The sequence below is a fragment of the Aythya ferina genome (genome assembly GCF_964211825.1).
Source record: "Aythya ferina genome assembly, chromosome: 1".
NCBI lineage: Eukaryota > Metazoa > Chordata > Aves > Anseriformes > Anatidae > Aythya > Aythya ferina.
In genome coordinates, this window is record NC_140296.1 from 121,793,834 (window position 1) to 121,814,303 (window position 20,470).

Below are 20,470 nucleotides of genomic sequence, written 5' to 3' on the forward strand. Positions count from 1 at the left end.
GATGAAGAAAGAGAAGAATGCAAATTTTAATTAGTGCATCTAAAACATTATATTTCAACTGGATTGTACACAGAATTTTCTCTCCTGATTTGTGCTGATTTTTATTCCTACATTTAACTTCCAGTTCTCAAAGACCTAATGCTTAGACAGCAAGTGAATACCAGACTTTCTGAGGTCGTGACCCATTCAAACCTCCACACCACATTTCTGACCCACACATGTTGTGCTTTTGAAATCTGAGGACCTTTCCAACTTCAGAATTAGAACAGCAAAATACAGAATCCAAGGAAGAACCAGTAACTCCATTTATTATATGTCCGCTAATTACAGCATGAATTCCAGTTGTTTATATTTTCATCTCACAAACAGGAAAAGAGCACTCTGAGGATGGTAGAAGGTAGGTATCTAAAACAATTTAAAATCATTTAAAATCAAATTTATTTATTTTTTGTAACTCTGATAGTGATTCCAGGAATGCACAATTCACAAAAGCCTCAAATAACAACTGGAACTGAGACCAGAGAGAGAAGGTAGGCTTGGCCTCCTACAGCTGATTTGTCCTGAAGGACCATCCACCCCTATGCCCAGGTTGGAAGGAGCCAAGTAGAGTCAATTTACCTATTCCATAAAACAAGCAGCCAGCACCAGAATACTGGACGGAAAACTGGGGAGCTTGAGAGGACACCATGCTGCAAAGGTTGACGGCCTATGAGGTCGTGACTGGGATGTTACAACCATGAATGATGACCAAAAGGCCGATCCCTCTCTAGTCATTAAGAATTTGACTTTCCTTAGCCACAAATGTCTGAATCACTCCGGTGACTCAATGTGGAGCCTATCCCATCTCAGAAGCAACTCCGAGTGAGTCAGTCTGGGATTAGCATGCATCCTTTACTCCTACTAGCGCTCTTCTGCTCAGGCACAGCTGCCACCATTCCCTGCTCAGACACCCCACGCACACGCACGCTCCTATAGCGCTTTTTCTGCTCCTTGGGGATTTGGTCTTTTTTATTTCTTTCCTCCCTGTATCTGACTGTGTTTCCTGTCAGCTGGGTTACCCATTATAAATCTCCACTGAGCAGAATTATGTGAATAACGGATTTTGTGGCAGAGCAAACTAAGAAGATGGAGTTTAAAAAAAAAATCCCTTTTAGGTCGATCTAAAGTGATAACATTTGGGGGAGCTGGCACAAGATTTTTAAAAACAATTGTTCAAGGTCGACCAAGGATCACATTTCAAACAAAAGTGAAAGAAAAACTCATTTAAATTTGGGGCTATTTAACCCTTTTCTGAAAGATGTTTTATTTAAGAGCTGGATGTGTTGATTTAAAGTTGAAACATTTCCTTTAGAAAGTATTTGTAAAAGAAACATTTGGATAGTTACAGAAGTGTTTTCCCTTTTGTTTTTGAATAAAACTATTTACCAAATGTATCTGACCAAAATCTGCAAGTCATCATCTCAAAACTGCACTTTTCAGCAAACATTCTTTCCTAAAAAAGTTTCCATCTAAATCTTCATGTTTCCTTTATAGCATTTTTCTTTCATAAATCAGTAATGATAGCCAGAAAGACACCAGCCAAATATCTGCAACAAGAATGAGGCTCATCAGTTACTATGAATGGTTCAATTATACCCTGTATTTTCAAGGTCCTATTCACCCTGACTGTCTCCATTTTGGAGATCCTATCCTATATCCTAAGGATCCCTGTATCTTGAGGGTATAGGACAATTTTTCACATCTGCTCAGAGTTGTGACTGAGGTTTTGACTATCCACCACCTCAAACCACAGCACAGTCTTACTTAAAAATTATCATGGGAATAGCAAGACACTTAGCACTGTTGTGTATCTGTCAGGCAGCATAGCAAGGCTAACAAGTTGTTGTTCCCCAGCTCAGTTATAGTCCCAAGCAGCTACTTGACTTCTTATAGCAAGTTGCTCTTTGACTGGTCTCCTTTGGCTCTGCCCTACAGTAAGACCCCTTGCACAATGCGTCTTCGGATAATGTCTTCTTGTGTGGACCCAACACGTTTTTCTCAGTGCCTCCTGAGCCACAGTAGTGCTGTTTGGAAATTCTTGACTCAGGGTAGAGGTGATGCAGATAGCAGCACCTGAAGCTCAGCTTGCTTGCCACTTCCAGTCTCATCTGGACATGATTTTGCAAAATTTCCCTGCCACATCCAACATTTTTTGGCAATGTCTGTCCTCTCCACCCTCCAGCAAATGAGAAAGAGTAGGATGATAGAAATTCTTAACAAAGGATGGATGTTTCTAACACTGATAAAATAATCTTCACCATCCCCCCACCCCTGTTGTTTGAAGAAGATAGTGAATGCTTTTAAACTTAAAATTCACACCTCAAGCATGGACAATTTCAGCCTAAATGACTAGATTTAAATTTGTTAGTGTCATAGACAGCTAAAAGTGGATTTAGAAGGGTAAGAAACAGGCAGCCTTTACGACAAGTATAGCTTGCGCTGCCACCTTTTAATGAAATATTATCTGTCACCAATATTAGCCAACTCTCTTAAAAATTCAGGCTTCACAGTCATATTTTCCAGCTCCCTGCCATCTTCTCTTACTGTATCCATGTATAATCTATGGTTGTTTTGCAGAATCGATTTACTACTCTCTGAATTACAATCCATTTAAACAAGGTTGGAGATTTCTGCTTGGCCAGCTGCCACTTTCCTCTGCTGTTTGTATTTATGGTATGATCATGACAGACCTGATATGTCATAGCTGGCATAACCTGTGTCATCATTTGCTCTCTGACAAACTGTGTGAAAATGCTACAGATGAAAAAAAAAAAAAAAAAGTCGATACTTTACACATGGGTTGAGCAATCCATTTGTTCAGGTGTCAAGGACTGTGGAAGGAACAGAGAAGAGGAAACCACTCCCTTGTGATTATGATCAGAGGCCCCAGATGACCCCAAAGGCTCTCAGTGATGGACAGTAATGAGGAAAACAAAGAGAATTAGCCATTCTGGAAGGAGGTGCACAGTGGGGAGAAAGAGTAACACCAGGGAAGCAGTGCAGTGAATAAAATGAGCAAAGGAAAGGAAATAACAGAGAAAACAAGAGAAACAAACATGAAAGGGGGGAAAGAAACAAGGACAGGGAAAGACAGCCAGTGCAAGATGAGAAGGGACAAGCACTGGGAAGTGTTTATACAGATATATGCACCAGAAGCCAGGACACCAGACTGAAACCCAAACAGCTGTCATGGGGGAACCTGTGACATGTCCATGCTTCTGGTTAGGAATGAGGGCAGCAAGAGGGCTCACCGTGAATTTCTTGTAGAGCTCATAAGTGAGGAGAGGGTTGGGCAGCTCCCTGAAGTACAGCTTGCAGAGAGATCCCACGCAGTGGATGTCCTGGAGGTAAACTTCCCTTGTCAGGTCCGGGCATTGGTCAGAAACAAACTCTTGTCTGAAACAACACAGAGACACAGCAACCTAGATGAATAAGAGCTGTAGCACCCCTAAACTCCACTCTGCATACTCTTTTACAGCTGGAGGACAAAACAAACTGGAAGGCAGACAGGACTGTGTTATCTGCAGCCTGGCCCAGCCTGACTCCTGGGACCAGGCCTTGAGGTTTCAGCTAGGCTCTGGCTGCCCCAGCACAGTCCCACGAGGGGCCCCCAAACTGATATAAAGAGATCTCTTTGTCTTGAAATGAGAAAGAACAACTCAGTATTTGTGCTGAGACCCTCCAGGCTCTTCCCATTAATAGACACAGAGGGAGACTTTTTTCCTTGTCATGGCCTAATCCCCAAACCACTGTATTTTCCTGCTACCAGCTTCAGAGACAGTTCCCATTCTGCATCAGTGCAGAGCTCCGTTGGCCCTGATATGTACTTGAGGGACTAACAGCTCGAAGATGCTGAGCAACGCCATCAAATCCCTCTGGTGCTCAGACTGGTTGCCCTTACCTCAGCTTTTGGATGTTGGACGTCACTCCTGAGAGGCGATATATCCCATCCACAATGCCATGAGTCTCAATGAACTCCGCACAGCTCTTCAGCACATAGGGGACTAGGAAAGAAAGGCAAGACACCCGGTGAATACACACCAAGAGCTTCCAGAAGTCACCACAGAGGACACAGTTTCATAAAACAGTAGTGGAGGCTCTCTGCAGACACAGGGAAGGGTCCAGTAACAGAAGAAATACAGAGCAAACAAAAAAAATAACTCCCACAAAGTAGCCGTAGATAATTTGCAGAGTAAGGATATGCAGTGGTTCTGCCACGCCATGCTCATTGCCATGTGACAATTACTGAGCCTGAAGTCACAGAAGTACTGTGGGAAGAAAGGTAGGGTTTCTCTTTTTTCTTTTTTTTTTTTTTCTTTTCTTTTTTTCCTTTCCAGAAAAAGAGGCATTTTCACTCTAATTGAAAGCATGAGGTAAAGCATGTGGTCCCAAGAACCTCCCCCCTCCCCAGGATAGAGCTCCAGCCTCGCTGAATCTAGCCAAAAGGTCTGATTGGCTTGGATAAAACTCAGAGAAGCATTCACACTTCCATATAAGCCTACATACCCACAGTTTAGTGCTCATAAACTCCCACAGAGGGGGTATAAAGTTCAAATATTGACTAGATCTGCACACTGGCAAAATCTGACATTGGCTTCAAAAGAACTCCATCAATGTAACCAGCCAAGGACTTAATCAGCCTTAAAGCTGAGAGGAGCCTGAGGCAGAGCATTTACATCCAGACCTGGACCCAAAGCTTGTGTTTATTTTTTTCCATTATATAGGTAGAGGAAACCCTCATCCCCTTGGTCAGACCAAGCCTCTCTGTCCCCAGTACTATAACAACCCCAGCTATAACAATAACAGTAAGAGAGTCCTTCCTTATTAGGTGCTAGAAACTACTGTGTATTTAATGCAATGCTTCACACAGCCATAAGCACAGAAGCCAGTAAATGCAGAAGCTGAAGTTCCCCCTGTAATGCTGACTCTGCTGCACTACACATTCGGAAAGCTGTGCGGAAGAAAACAGGCTAAGCCACACATTTTACTGGAAAGCCAGGCATAGCAATTACTGCATCTCTGTGACACCACAGAGATAATGCCTCTGGCTGGACCTTCCCTGAGTTTTTCTGCCTGAGTTCAGGGCCATAATAACATATTAACACATGCTTCATCACACAGGATCCAAAGACATCACCCCAAGGATGGCCTGAAAAACAGAGCTGGTACATTGTTGTTTTTCTCCTAGGTGCCACTGAGGCCAGAGCCAGCTCATGGTTTCTCAGAAGCGTGGGCTTGCTCCTACCACACAGACCAGGGTCCTGGCTCTGGTGAGGAGGGCTCCTAGGCTGGTGCCTACATCAATGATACACTCTTCCTGAGCACAAAAAGCCAGGGAAGTGCTGCCCTTCTGCCTCTCAGCTGGCACCAGGAGAGGTAAAGAGGTCCTTTTCATGCATCCCTTCTCTTCTCAGCATGGCCAACCCAAATGGAGGGGTAGTGGCAGTGATTTCTTGGAAACCTGAATGACCCAAACAGGCTAATTCTCTTTGAAAGAGGCCAAAGGAGCCTCCTCAGAACAACAGAGAAAATTGTCTTTTTTTTTTTTTTTTGTCCTTTTTTTTTTGTGTGTCCTTTTTTTTTTTTTTTTTTTAATCAAGAACTCATAATGCAGGTAAAATAGCCATGCTGGATCATGCTTGAAGTCCTTACGCTGATTTTTAAGACCTTCAGGTTGCTGGGCTAGTACTAAATACCAGCTGAACCTCTTGCCCTAGCCTACCACAACAACGTTCATGGGAAAACAGTGAAGACTCCGTGGTAAAAGATTTCTCCATAGCAGTCATGGACTTTCTCACATCAGTGCCTTCCAGAAGGAACATGGGAAGCGTTCTTTTCAGTGCCTACAGCACCGACTTCCTAAGAGGACTGGGTGAGGTGGAAGGATACAGAGCAAAATGAAAGTACAACATTTCCTAAATATCCTGCCCAAGTGACGCATCAAGAAAGAGGACCTTCCTTTCTCCAAGTAAGACTTGGCTATCTGTAACCACAGCAGAGAACTCAGATCATATGATGATGAGCATGCTAGAAATAAAGACACGGAAAGAAAATAACTTCAGGCCTCTTCTTCATTTTTGTCTGGTTAGACTGTACTGTCTTTGAGGCAGAAACTATGGGTACATGGCATATTAAGATTGTCTTATTGGTTGGGGTCTGGGAATAAATATGAAATAAGCAGCAAAAATGAAACCAAGGCAGATCCATCATCACTTCAGACCCACAGGGGTGGGAAAGTGAGTGAAGTCCATGCCATCTAGAAAAAGAAGAATGAATTGAACACAAAACCTATCTGAGCAGGAAATCCACTTGCCAAAGCCTGTTAGAAAACTGAACAGCCTTTCATATAGACAAACTGCTTGTGATGGTGTCTAGCTGCCACACGAAGGTAGTCTGTACCAACAGTGACCTTTGTTAGACACTTTTTAAGACCTCACTGTTAAGAACAAGGACACCAAATAAAAATGCATACATTGAGGTTTGTTGTGACTAATTTGACCTCTTGCAAGGAAGACCTATTAAATCACACTTTTTTTTTTTTTCTGTTTATTTTGTTTTGTTTTGCTGAGGTTTAAATTTCCTTGGGATAAATTAGGTCAAGAGGCCTCAGGCACGTAAGCAAACCTCTTCTGCATAGACTGGAGAAGGCTAACTCCATCTGTTAAGGACAGAAAGCAAAAAAAAAAAAAAAATAAGGGGGGCCTGAGGGGAATAATCTGCAGCAAACATAAAAAAAAATCAACTAATTTGTAAAAGTGGGTGAAGAATGCACAGTAGAGACAACCTTATAGACTGCAGATGGACAATATGCACCAAGCTCTGCCAATATCTCTTACACCAGCCCCACAATCTTAACTGCTTTTCCAGCCCTGGGCTTCTCACATATTTCTGCCAGTGCCCTTCACTCATCATGTACATAACTTCCTGCCATACCAGGTCTTTGACTCTAACGAAGAGAAACAGCTAGTCATGCCAAAATGTGTGGCGGTTTTGTGATGTCAATAAAATCCCACATAGGGCACATTTCACTTGCAACCAAAAATTACAGACTTTGACCTCAGATCCCTGGAGGTGAAAGGACTGCATCGGCTTCCTGCAAAGCAAGCCCCTAAATGCAGCACTTGTATGAAACCAGAGCACAATAAGTGTTTTCTTTGAGCAGAACCTGCAGCTCTGAAATTCCTGAGCAGCTCTGATCTCCTACAAAGCTGGGTCTTTAGGGCACTTGGGGGAGGTGAGGTTAGAGAGCCAGTGAGTGGCTCCCTCCCACTTCCAGCCATCTCTGAGGTGGCTGGGCTGTTTGGGGTATGGCTACTGATGTGCACAAACAAAATCACAGGCTGTGATCAACCTTGGATGCAGGGAGATGCAGCCCGAGACTCTATTTGCTTTACAAGAAACACATAAATCAGAGACGTGGGTGTCTCCTGAAGGAAGATTAGATGGGGATGAGGATTTGTAGTGAGGGCTGTGCGTGCATGTAGACACAGAAGATTGGGGGGGGGGGGGGTGTCCAATCTTGACACTTCTATAATTAAAACTATGCTGGAGGCTTAGAAGTTGGAAGAGGCAGCTGGTGTCACACAGACCCTGCTTGTTCTGCCAGACAGCCAAACTGTCCTCATTTAAAACTACAATAGAAACCAGATGGAAGAGGAGAGGAGAGTGTGGAGCGAGGCATCAGTCAGAAGGGAAATTGAGTTATAAACATACTGCGCACAAAAAAACAATACTTCTCTTCCCCTAGACAAAAATAAACCAGAAGGGCAGCCACAGTAACTCATTCCACTCTCACTGGATATCACCTCCGAGCTCAGCATACGCAGACCCTCACCTTCACCAGGGTCTTTTCCACGAACACAGCTCATGCAAGCACCATTGGGTCTCTCCCATCCTGCCCCTTCCGAGCCATGGTGCAGCATCCACCAAACTGCCCATCAGCAGGCAAAGATCTCACTGTTTGTCAGCCTGACCAAGGCTTTGTCTGGCACAGGGCTGAGCGTTTTGGATCCAAACCAGCAAGACCTTTAAGGGTGTAGGCAACTAAATCACTCAGCAGCCCTAAGAGGAAGGGTCACTAGGAGGGAGGGAGTTAGGCCATTTAGCAAACAAAGCCAGCATAGAGCAAGGAAGACATTAATCCAGCAGGAGCTGCAAGCAACCACCTGTGGTCTACAGTGGAGCCTTCTAGAAGAAACTCTGGGTCTCTATGGACTACAGAAGGACGCTAGGGAGGAGGCTGCTAAGTTAGCCACCCAAACTAGTCGGCATGAACACCATTCAGCAAGGCTGTGCTTAAAGTTAGCTAGCCTGGACTGGGTCATCTTGCCCAGAGCACACTGTACCAAACTGGCCTGAATAGTGGCAGGCTTCATTTTTTCCTTTATCCTTTTGCTGATTTCTCAGAAGACTATTTCCAAGGGCAAAAGTCAGTGACAGAGCTACTCAGATCCTCTTTAGAGCTTGCTTTAAGCTAGATGGAGGTGGTTTCACATCCTTTTTCATTTTATTTTAATTTTAGTTCAAGTAACTGGAGGGATAAATGTAGACATTTTATTTCACATGAAACATCAACCATTTGACTTTGTAGGAAACAGTGTTGCTGTGGTGGTGATTTTTTTCAAAAATTTCCCCCAAAGAATGAACCCTGTGCCATAAAAAAAAGGAGGTGTGGGTATTTGTATTTCACCATTTTGATTTTGTTTTGTACCAGTATTTTCTTAAGTTTTCTTTTATTTTCTTCATTGCCCTTAACTGTAATGTATGCTTCCTATAATGCCATGTGAAATCATCAGACAATAAAGGTTTAAACAGTCTCTTGTTTCAATTTAAATGACTAAATTAGGAGATATTTCTCCCTAGAAAATGTGTCTCATTATGTGCTAAGCAAGAGCTGTACTTTACATGCACAAAAATAACAAAACAGTACACATTTTAGAACATACTAATATATTAACTTGGCCTCTTAATCAGAGGAAAGAAACAGCATTGTATAAATGGCAACAAGCTTGAGAGTTGGTATCTCAGATGTGACATTTTTCTGCGTTTCCTGATGATTCCTGTTTTAAATCACGAGCTTTAATGCTGATTCACTATTTTTTTCCCCCATTTATTTATTTATTTACTTATTGCTGATCTTGTCTGACTTTTACTAGGCATAAGGTTGGCTGAGAAGCAGATTCTAGAAGAGATCAAACCGTGCTCTCCCCTCTGTGGCTTGCTTAAGCCCTGGTTCAGCACAGCAGTCAGGATTTGAAACCGCATCCCAGTTTGCACTCCCAACCCGTGGTAGCTAGGAATAAATCCTGCCTTGCCCCCGGGCATCACCTCCTTTGCCTTCCACAGTCCCCTTGTCATCAGCGGCCAGGGATGGCAGGGACCACAGTGTCTGAAATCCCTGCAGAGGACCTCCCCTGCTCAGAGGTGAGGTGCAGTGGCAGAGCTGGGGATGGAGAAGCTTTCATCTGCCCACCAGGACAAACAGAGGGCTTCATTCCCCGGGATGTCTGTGCATACCTTTCACCATCAGTAAATTAATTTTACAGAAGAAGAAAAAACAAAACTGTTTCATCATCAACTTCCAGTGTTTAGTTAGGCTGTGAGGGCCGAGCTACCAGCACCACCCACACCCACCTGTGTTTGAATAGCACGAGATATCTAAACAACACCAAACAGGCTGAAAAACAAATCACCTTGTTGGAGCCCTCCTCGCCGCTTCCCCCCTAGCTGCCATAAACACAGTTTAAAAAAAAAGATGAATAGCTGGCGCCGAGGTGACCCTGTCTGCATGGCCAGCACAACTGAATCACCACCTCAGTCACACACTTAGTTTTCTTTTTTTTTTCCTCTGCTTCTGTGGGAAACCTCTCTACATCGTCACGAAGGTCAGCACAACAATGCTGTTCCGTGCGATGAAAGCACTGTCCTGAATGCACTTGTGATTTTGGCGGGCCCAGACAAGCAAAAAAAAATAAAAAAGTGTGATCTCAGGTCTGCCAGATGCTGTGAGCTGTCCCCATTCATGGTCAGAGTGGGAAGTGGGAACACCAAGCACTGTTCGGGATGGGGCAGGTGAATTTCAAGCAAATGCACCTAAACACAGCCTGCGGGCTCAGTGTTCACTTGAATAAAGTCAACAGCACCACCAGCAAGGTTTTTTTCACATTGGTATTATACACAGCTTACATCTCACATATCTAAATAAGACATGTAGGAACACCTGATTTTCCAGAACAGATTTGATGATCGTGATGCTATGGGCAGAAATGAAAGAGCCTGAAGCAGACCTGACCAGCACACCAAAGGAAAACGAGAAGAAAGCGCTGTGCAAAGAGACTTTGAGTGCTGACTCTCAAACCCAGCGGTCACCATACCCCTCTGAAAAGTGGCTAATACCTTGACATAGCTGGCAAATTCTGTCGTGCAGGCACTTTTGAAAAGAGATTGTACTAAATACAAGAATAGTTTTGTTAGGGAAACATCCTGCTGTGGGTTTCCTGCTAAAAAGGACCAGATAACCCAACAGGATGTCTCCAGTCCTAACTTTTATGGCTTTGTGGCTTAGATTCTGCGGGGCAGGTCAGTGAGCTGTGCACAGCCTCAGCTACTGTTGAAATCCTAAAAACTCTGATCCACAGCATGGACATCATACGGGATTTAGTTCACCACAGGAAAGGCAATTGGGATATTGAATTCTGGACACAGGTGAGAAAGGACAATTCATGCTGTCTCAAAAGGGTCAAATATAGGAAAAATCAGAATAGCTGTGGAGCTGCGTGTAGCGAATTGACCTTGGTGAAAGCCTAGGCACAGTGAGAATAAGCAGGCTGTGAGGCAGGGGCTCTGCTGCTAACCTCGTTTCTGACGACACATACTGAGCACAATGCCAAATTCGCAGGCGGTGTCAGAGGCTGAGGGAATGCAGGAGCGTGTGGGGCAATACTGATGTTGCAGCTCAGGGGAGCCGGGAGAAGCAGCCTGCAAGAAAAGAGCGCCAGGATGGATGGACAGTGATGTAGGCTCCATTTGAAGCCTCTTGAGTGCTTACTGTCTTTCATCCAAATCAATAAACAAGTTTATGGACTACAGCTGTCTCGTTGTATCATGTTTTCCTTCCTTCCTTCGCTCTCTACTTAAGCATGGAAAGCAAAGTAAGCCACACTAAGCTACTTTACTGCTGGTAACAAAGCAAAGAAAATATATGGATTTCATAAGTTTTTTTTTCCTCCTCTCCACAGCTTTTAGACTATATGCTTTCATTTACAAGGGCTTCATCAGCAAGTTAGATAACAAATAGTCCACAGCCTCCATATCCTACTTGAGCATGTTTAGATCATGCAGGTTTGCTCAGTTTCTTACAGCCCCCAAATAATGCTAGGAGTGATTGCAAGCTATTACAACCATTTTTTTTTACCATAAAAAGTGTAGAAACCAACAACTCCATTGATGCATGGGAACTCCTGTGCAGGATTCTTAGGATCCCAGAACCTGGAGAAGGGTAATTCAAGGGGACTAGTTCATACTCCATAGCTGGCTCTCATTTTGTTCCCCGGTCCTTTCTAACTTCAGTGTGTAAGGATATCTACAGTTCTCCATGTGGCTCTTTCCCAACAAAACACTGATGTCCTTTGAGCAGGCAAGGGTAGAATGGACCATCAGCACTCATGGTTCTCTTTCCTAGCTTTCTGTACAGTGGATCAGTTGCATGCATATGTAACAGCCATTCCCCACCTTTATAGCACACATCCAGATGTGCCAGCTAATGTAGAATGGCACTGCCTGCAAGCTCAGGTGTTTGAAAGGGAAACAAGGGGAGAGTTACCCCTCTCAGAGCCCAGGTCAATGTTTGGTAACAAGGTACGAAGTGACTGAGAAGCAGGTCTTGGACCATGTTTTCATACAGATTTAAAACTGTATAGCTAAATCTCACAGTACACATTTATAACTGATGCTGTGATTTTCTCTTCTTTTTATTTTGCCCTCTGTCACGCTGACAGACTGATGCAGACTGACACTAGGCTATGCAGCAATGTTCTTTCACTCAGGCTCTTCACTGAGCCTGCCTCTAGGGCTCTCCTGGTGAAGAGTGGATACAGCAATTTCCAGAGGTTAGTCCAAGTGGGCTGTTTCACGGATAGTCAACAACTTAGGGCAAAGAGCAGGGAACATTGTTGAGAATCATTATATATCACAGACAGACAGATGAGGAGCCCAAATAACAAACCCTTACAGGCTGCAGATGAGAAGTGAAAAGCAAATGAAAACAGACTTTTGAGAAAAAGTAAATAAGGCTTTATGATGTCAATGTGATTGAAAACAAACATGTGAAGGCACTAGCAATAATAAGTCATTATAGTTGAAAGCCAAGCAGTATAAAATCCATTCCATCTTTGCACAGTTGTTGAGGCATATATTTAGACTGAATGTTTTCACTGCAAGGCTGGCTGGGCCTGACCCAAGGAACTTCACTCACACAAAAAAATCCCATTGAATTCAGCAACATTTTCCACAAGAGGAAAAAAACTCTATATCCAACTCTGTTACTGGAACATTCAAATACTATGAAACTGTGGACAGACTGATAGGAGCATTTGCACGAGCTTTTCAAGAACATAAAATGATGGCGTGAAGTTCAACACAGAACAGAGAACTAAGACTGCTGCTGACAGTGGGAGGTCACCCAGAAATGCTCCTCACAGGCCTGCTCAGAGAAGGATGAAGACAAGTTAGTCTTTATTTCAAGAGGATTAAGTTGTGGGTGACTTGGATCACTGATGTCTGTCTGGTGAAAAGAAGTGCTGTTCTACCCATCCTAAGTAACACTGCCCAGGGTGTACGATCACCGCAGCCTCTTGGCTAAGTCTCTGTGTCCAAGCAAGATGGAGAAAATTCTGCCAGAAGAAACATCTGGTCAGACACACATACCTGTATATATAAATAAATATGTACATATAAAGTGACATCTATATTTAAGCATGTGTGCATACTTACACATATATACATACACATGTATTTTTACATGTACATACTGATATATTCACGTACATGTACGTATATCTGTGTGTGAGAGCGGTTTCCTGTGTATTACCAGGAAATTCTTCTTAGAGAAATAGATTTTTCTCAGTAAGGTGTCAGTTGAAATCCTAAGACCCACAGGTGACATTTAGAGTCCGAAGCCGCAAAAATCTCTCTAGGCCGATGTCATTGGTCTGGGGGTGCATCACTACAGGCTGGTGCTCTTGCTTGTTGCAGCTTGCTCGGCCAGCCAGAGAGTACACCATTGCCACAGACATTTCCTACTCTCTACCTTCCCAGGCAAAGCTCATTTAGCTAGTTAGTGCATTGCCCTGCATATTGTTACTGTGTACTGAAGGCCTTTCTGGATGAAGTACTTGCTCCTAGTCAAGGAAAGCTGTTGGTTTGGGGGTGAATTCCTCAAGTATGCAAGTATTTCTACATCAGGAAGTTCAGAACCTGTCTCTGTGGGTTGGTTTAATTCAGCAGCTTAGTTAAGAGTAGCCCATGGGATAAGGGTCATTTTTTCTATACCTCTTCACCTCTGCAAGCTGTACTCATCCAAGCTGTACCTTACAGCCTTGATCTCAGGGATCATGTTTTCCTTTCCATACACCAGGGAGCGTTAAGAGCTCTAAAAGGAGCAGCTAAGCAGCCTGGTTCCAATATCTGGATGCGGTGCTGCACCTTCAGGACTGCTGGCAGAGGCAGCAGGGAATACAGCACTGTGCCATGTGGCAGATCTTGTGCTGCTGGAGGGCAGCTCTCCCTCTCTGACCTCCACAAGAATCATCAAGGACAGCACAGGATGCAGAACATCATTTGCAGATGGTGTCATGCAGCCTCCAAGCCTTCTGGAGGCTGATGCTGGGCTGGGCTGGTTTAGAAGAAAAAAATTCCTGCCATGCTCTTTGTGGCTACCTCCACCCCACAACATCAGCTGGTAACTGCTGCGATGCAGCCCTGGCAGAGGGGCAAGGATACCAGAACCAGAAACTGGTGCTCTCAGAAGGCCAATGAAGAAAGGAGGCCCGATACAGCTTTTACAGGCCCTAATAAAAAGGGGGAAGAAATAAAGCTGAATTAGCTGTTACAGCATAATCCTGTCTTCTTATTCCCCAACCAGGCTTTGATTTCCTCACTTGGTAGGGACAAGGCAGGAGAGGTTTCTATCTTTAGGCTGCTATAGGCCCCAGCAGGAAGAGTTGTCCCCATCCATGGCTTTTCTCCCTCTGTTTCCACATGGGATAGAGCCTCCACCCCCCTTCATCTCTCAATAAATAAGCATGGCAGCGGTTATCAAGCTGAGGGTCATTCTCAGTGCTAACAATGGAAAAAAATGGCAATATCCAGCTGTTACCAAAGTAGTAAATCTAGTCACTTCACAACTGCTCTCCTCAGTTCCCAAGCCCCCCAGCGGACTCCTGATACATTCCATATTTTGCTCTTTATTTTGTTTTCCATTTGGCGAAGGACAGGCTCCAAACCAGTGTGAAGAAAAACAACCTTTCTTTTTTTTTTTTTTTCTCTCCTTTTTTTTTTTTTTTTTCTCTTCGCTATCTCTGCTCCAAGTCAGACCAGGTAGTGCTTATCATTTCCTCTGCACTGCAAACACCAGCGTGCATTCATTTCCTGCCGGCGAGCCCTGAACCTCGGGCCGACATTGTTTTCAAGGCCCCTCTCGCTTGGACGCGGCAGCCGTCCGGCTGCACAGCTCTTCCTGTTGATGTCAGGCCCCTCTTCCTCCCAAAGCAAATGGCCTTCCTGCCAGCACATGTATCCTTTTCCATGAGGACCAGCAGGAGCCATTTTCCTATGCTGTGGCTGAGAGAAAATAAATAAATAAATAAATAAATAAATAAATAAATAAATAAATAAAAGAGACGGGGTTGTAATGGGGAGGAGCAGAGGGGGATTCCTTTCCTCGCGGTGCTGGAGGACATTGGGACATATCTGGAGCCCCTCTCCATGAGGAGGAGTGGGATCAGAGGTCACAACAACAGAGCTGTGTCTCAGGGATGCCTGTACTTGCAAGTCCCAGCGAAATCGCTTATTAGCAGAGAACATCAGAGACCAATTACAGCTGACGATTTCCCACTGCTAAGGAATGAAGGCTCACAAAAGAAAAGCTATAGCCTCGGCCCCTGTGTTCCAGCAGCGCTGTCATAAGCTGAGGGAGATGCCAAGACCTTTACACTAGACCACTGCCTTCATTTTCATTCTTTCAAATGGAGGAACCTCTTCTGCTGCCAGCTCTGTTTCATCAGCAGTGGAGAAACTGAACAGTGATTGCAGAACATGGCTTACACCAAGCTGGAGTGCCTCTTCACAACCTGCCATTGCACCAGTTGACTCCCCAGCAGGGAAGGGTGAACCTAGCCCAGCACCATTTTGGACCTCCCCTGGTCCATGGCATTCAAGGCTTGCACTTGTTCCACGGAGAGAAGCTGATGGGCTTCCCCCAGCTACCAGCAGCAGGTTATCAAGGACAAGGTCGCCCAGATGAGGAGGAATTCCCTTAGTGCTGCCTGGGCACTGTAATATGCACAGGGAAGGATGCAGAAGAGCCCACGTGTGTATTTACACCACCCTTAGCACTGCAGGGCTCACAGTCTGCATCTCTGCAGTGTGTACTGCACCAGTGTCAACCATCTCAGACCATAAACACACCCTGGGTGATAGGAGGGTGTGCACTATGTGAGGAGCAGCCTGGGAACGCGTGTTTGCAGGCTCCACCATAGCTTGGGCACGCAAGCGGGCAGAGCACGAGGAGCACAGCCAACACTTGCAATGGTATTTCCTGCCCTCCGGAGCATCCCAGCTACGCGGCTGCCACAGCCTCCGGCACTGGGCAAGAAGCTGGCTTGCATTAGGACACGTTCCCCTGCAAAACCAAGTTTCCCCTATGTGAGGAATGACCAGGGAAATAGGGTCCCACGGCATTTTCTACGCCACACCTAAAACTACTGCCAAAAGAGGGGGAGTGAGGAGAGGATTTACTATAGGGTCCTGGTGCCTAGCAATAGCCAAAACAGGACCAGATTTCTTGATTCATGGTCCTCCAGAGATGTGTGATGTATAGTTCAATAAAATACACTGTTCCAAGATGATTTTCTCCTTCCTTTCCTATCTATTGCATGGCCACTTTCTTGTGTCACTGTAGAAGCTAAACAAAGGGTTACTCTTCCAGTCCCTGTGTGTGAGTTGCCACAGAGGCTGGCAAAATTTCTCAAGCTTTATGCAACAGACGTGGCCCCAAGCCTGGCAGAGCCAGCAGAGTTGCAAGAGAGTGAGCTGGAGCTTCGTTTTCCTCACAAGCAGAACTTCTTACTCAAGGTGCAATTGCAACATCCTTGTTGGTAAGAGTGCAACAGGCAAAGGCAAAAAGCCCACCTAGGTCCTCGCAGCAGGAGCTGGCTGGGGCAGCAGACACTTGCCATTTGGAGCCCAGCCTCACATAGCTAAACCCACGTGGAGCTGAATGCCACAAGCACCTAGGACACTGAGCATGCTGCAGGATCAGGCCCTGCCTGCAAAGCTGCCCCGTGAGCAAAGTCTTGCTTCGAGGAAGGACCACAACTCGAGATCCCACTGAGCTCACATTTTCCCTTCATGCTCTCCCTCTCTCTCTCGGTATGGCTTCGCTGTTCGTGAATGAATTACCTCAATCACTCTTAAGCAATGTACCGACCAGGAAAAGGGTGTGGGGTTTATTAATGGAAAAATCCTTGAATCTTTTAGCCCTGCGCATGGCTACAGTTACAAGGAAAACAGGATACCACACTGCATATGGGGAGGAGGAAGAGAAAAGGAGCAGAAACTAATGATCTACAGGGACTGACTCGCGAGGAAGAACAAAGTGACGGTGGTAAATAGGCACAGCTGGCCCAAATTAGGAGGAGAGAGGCGAATGCACAATAGCGGTCTGCAGAGGGAAACACCACAGAGGGAAAGGGCTCGTTCTGGATGATCGAGGGGCTGTAACAGGGAGTGACTGAATGAAATTACGAGGGGAAATTTAGGTTGAGTGGTAGGAAAAAGGGCCTAAGAGCGAGACATAGTATCATGCTGCAGAATTGCCTCCTCGGGGGAAGGGGCGTGAGCCATGATGCCTGGATATTCAAAATTAGGCAGGGGATTGCTCTGAAGGGAACGGTCTTGCATGGGCCTCCGCAAGCAAGACAAAATAATCTCACTGTCCTTCCCGTGTTGTTATCAGGTAATGCTTTCTAAGCCACAGCAAGATCCCCTGGAAGAGTGCAGTGTGTAAATTATAAAGGAAAGCGTGTAGTGCCAGCACTTGCTACAAGAAGGGACAACCACAACCAGCAGCTGGAGTTTAAATTGGATACTAAAGCATGCGGGAAGAAAGGCTACTTGAAAACCTTCCAGCAGAATGATTTTCCAGTGGGAAAGTGTGCATTTCACAGAATCAGAATGGTTCATGGGAATGCAGGGATTCAATTCAATTTTTTTGACCAAAGAACCATCCAGACATATTGTTTCCAGAAGGTGAAATACATTTGCTTCGATATCATTGTTTTCAATGTAATATCACCTTTGCGACAATTTTTATTTATGGGGAGTTTCTGCTTTTCTATTCTGAGTATGGATGAAGGTAATCGTGCAGCAGTGGAGTGGAATGCAGTGTGAAAGAGAAGCCAGCTCTAGCGGATACATAGCGATATCAGCGGAGGCTGGCTAGCGCCTGCTCCTCTCTGCACACTTGAAGGATGGCAGCACTATTCCTTGCCAGCCAAAGTGCAGACTGTTGTGTGTGTTTCTTGTCAGCGAATGAGAGAAAAAGGAGGCAAGTGTCCCAGGGTTTGCTTTTCAGCCCTCGGGTTACCACAAACCCTCATTTGAAATCTTATTTGTATCTCACATCCCCCATTGTGAGGATAAAGCCCCAGCATGGCCTTACAGAACGTGCTTCACTTCCATCAGCAAAAATCCAGCTCCTCGGCAAGGAGCCGTGAATTCACACAGGATAAGTATCATTCTCATCCCATAGGTGCAAAAAATGAGAAACAGAAACGAGCCAGCAGCCTGAGGTCGTGCAGTGAGTTAGTGGAAGAGCTAAGGTTAGAGCTCGCCTCTTTGACTCCCACTCCGTAACTAAACCGCAGAGCCCAGCTTCCCTGCATCCAGACTCCGAGTACATAGGAGCTTGGCTCCAAAAGTTCGCAAGTTGGTAAAGCACATGCAGATTACAACAGGCTTATCAGAATCGCTGACCCCAAAAGTCAGGCTGAAAATCTCACACAGATGTGCTTTTCTGGGGAGAGGCTCAACTCTTCCCAGGTCCCTACCGAACCAGCAGACCCTCCTTACCCAAACCTCCAGCCAAAATCTGGACACACAGTCTGAAACCTCAGAAGGAGATTTGGGTCAGAGAGTGCCAATCAGATTATTGGAGCTGTGTTTCAGTTGCCATAAAAGTTAGTCTTGTACCAAAAGGCCAGATGGCAGTACCCCTGTGCCTGGGAATTTTGGAGTGGGATCCAGGCCTTGTGGCTTGATCTCACTTCTAATTCTCATTTTTTATTTTTTTTTTCCCATGTGAATGGTTCTCTCATAACTAAATACCACAATAATGGCAAGAAGCTACCCAGAGGCTATCTGGGAAGAAACTGCATTATTTCTGATCATTTCAGGGAATGGAGGTATTGGTGGGGGTAGGAGGGGAGGCCTGAATTCACTGGAAAAGATGTGCAGTCCTATCTGTTCACAGATCGGTTATCCCAAACTTCTTGCACTCTGTCCTTTGACCTCTTTCATCTCCTCAGCTGACCACTGCTTTCCTTCCTTTACCTCTCATCTCTGTTTCACAGGGCACACAGTTTTCTGCATGGCTTTTTTTTTCCCCTTGGAGGCCAAACTGAAGGGACCCGAGTGAAGGTTTAAAATGCTTCCCCTGCAAAAGAGGGAAATCTGGGTCTGGTGTTTACAACTTAGTCCTGTATCTTCCAGCTGAAGCTCTGAGCTGGATCAAAGGCTTCTGCTCCCAGCTTTTGTTCCCTCCTCGGCTCCCTTGAAATGTCAGCAAACATGATGGCTCTGTCGGTGCCGCCGGGGTGGTCTGACCGCTTCCCACGCTGGGCATGCAGACTGGGCAGCCGTGGAGCAGCCAGCAACTTGCTGGGTGTCTCCTCTACCACGTTGTTGTTCCTCACACCACGGCAGTGGCCTGAAGCAGCAGCTCTGCCATGAAATCAATAGAAAACAAATCCACCTCCAGCTGCCCCTGCTCGCAAAGGGACACGCAGGCTCTTTGTTCCGAGCCAGCAGCTGCCGATGCTGCCGGGAGGACAGGGAGCCGCTCTAGGAGCTTGGGGCTCTCCTTGGACGTGGGCACGGATGCCATTCCCCACTTTGGAGGCCCCTGGGGCTGCTCTGAGATGAGCTGGGACTCGTTCAGTGCTGGCTGCAGAGCTGGAGAGCACTGCTAGCCATCCTGGCCCTACAAGGCTACGGGAGAGCCTGTGCAGAGCCCAGCAGGCTCTGCCTGAGCCGTGGGGAGTACCCACAAAACGTGTCCGCCTGCTGTCAAGGCATCGCAGGGTGGCTCTTGGGAGAGATGGGGAGGAAGATATGCTGTTAGTCAGCTGTCAGCCCCAGGCCGTATTTCTCTGCCCCATCATAGGATCCACTTTTAGCCTGCGCTGCAGTGCTTGCCTTAGCATCACTCCCCTGCCCACATGAAGTATTTCTACCACAGGGGATCCTCACGGGGCTCCCAAGACATACGTGCTGCTCTTTCTCTGCTTTGCCTACCAACACACTGAAAATACCAGCCCTGGCCTCTCAGCCTTTCTGAAACATGTTTGGCTTCTGTCTGAAGAGCCCGAGTAGTGTGGCTGTACTGCACTTCCCTGGTAGTCGTCATGTTATGGATGTGACCGTGTTTACAAATGAGCTGAGGCTCTTTGTGCTCTCTGTTCTGCATCACTCTCAGGTTCAATCGACCTTCTTCTACCACAATGCTTTTTTCTTTTTTTCCTTGCTGTTTATAACCAATTTATTTTCTCCAATTACAGCAGAAAAAGCTCTGGTCAAAGGGGAATTTTGCAACAAGTCTCACAAAAGATCGTATTTGTCTGCAGTTTGGCTTCGCTTAATGTCATTCTGTGGTCAGGCTCCCTGAAAACAGACAATGCCTCATCTCCAGGTGTCCAGTATGGCCCATCCTTCCACTGTCATCGAAGCTTTCTGGTGTGTATCCAACCTCACCAGTACTTTCTCAGCACTCTGTCCCACAAGAGATTCAGGCCAACGCAATCTCTCTTGGGGTTGATGGTACCACCACTGTTAATGACAACTGCAGTAAATCAAAGCAGTGTTACCTGCTGTTGGCAAATTCACCTAAAATCTGTTTGTTGTTGTTTTTTGTTTTTTTTTTTTTTTTTTTTTTTTC

At 45.5% G+C, this 20,470-nt stretch overlaps 1 protein-coding gene across 2 annotated transcripts in view; it reads right to left on the minus strand.

Moving 5' to 3' along the window:
- Window positions 1-20,470, minus strand: part of ARHGAP31 (Rho GTPase activating protein 31) — a 58,890-nt gene that overhangs the window by 21,145 nt on the left and 17,275 nt on the right. For both annotated transcript variants that reach the window (XM_084532301.1, XM_084532302.1), the window contains exons 2-3: window positions 3,941-4,043; window positions 3,291-3,435 (exon numbers count right to left, since the gene is read on the minus strand). In XM_084532301.1, coding sequence (XP_084388427.1) covers window positions 3,291-3,435; window positions 3,941-4,043 — 248 coding nt within the window. The remainder of the gene's footprint in view (window positions 1-3,290; window positions 3,436-3,940; window positions 4,044-20,470) is intronic.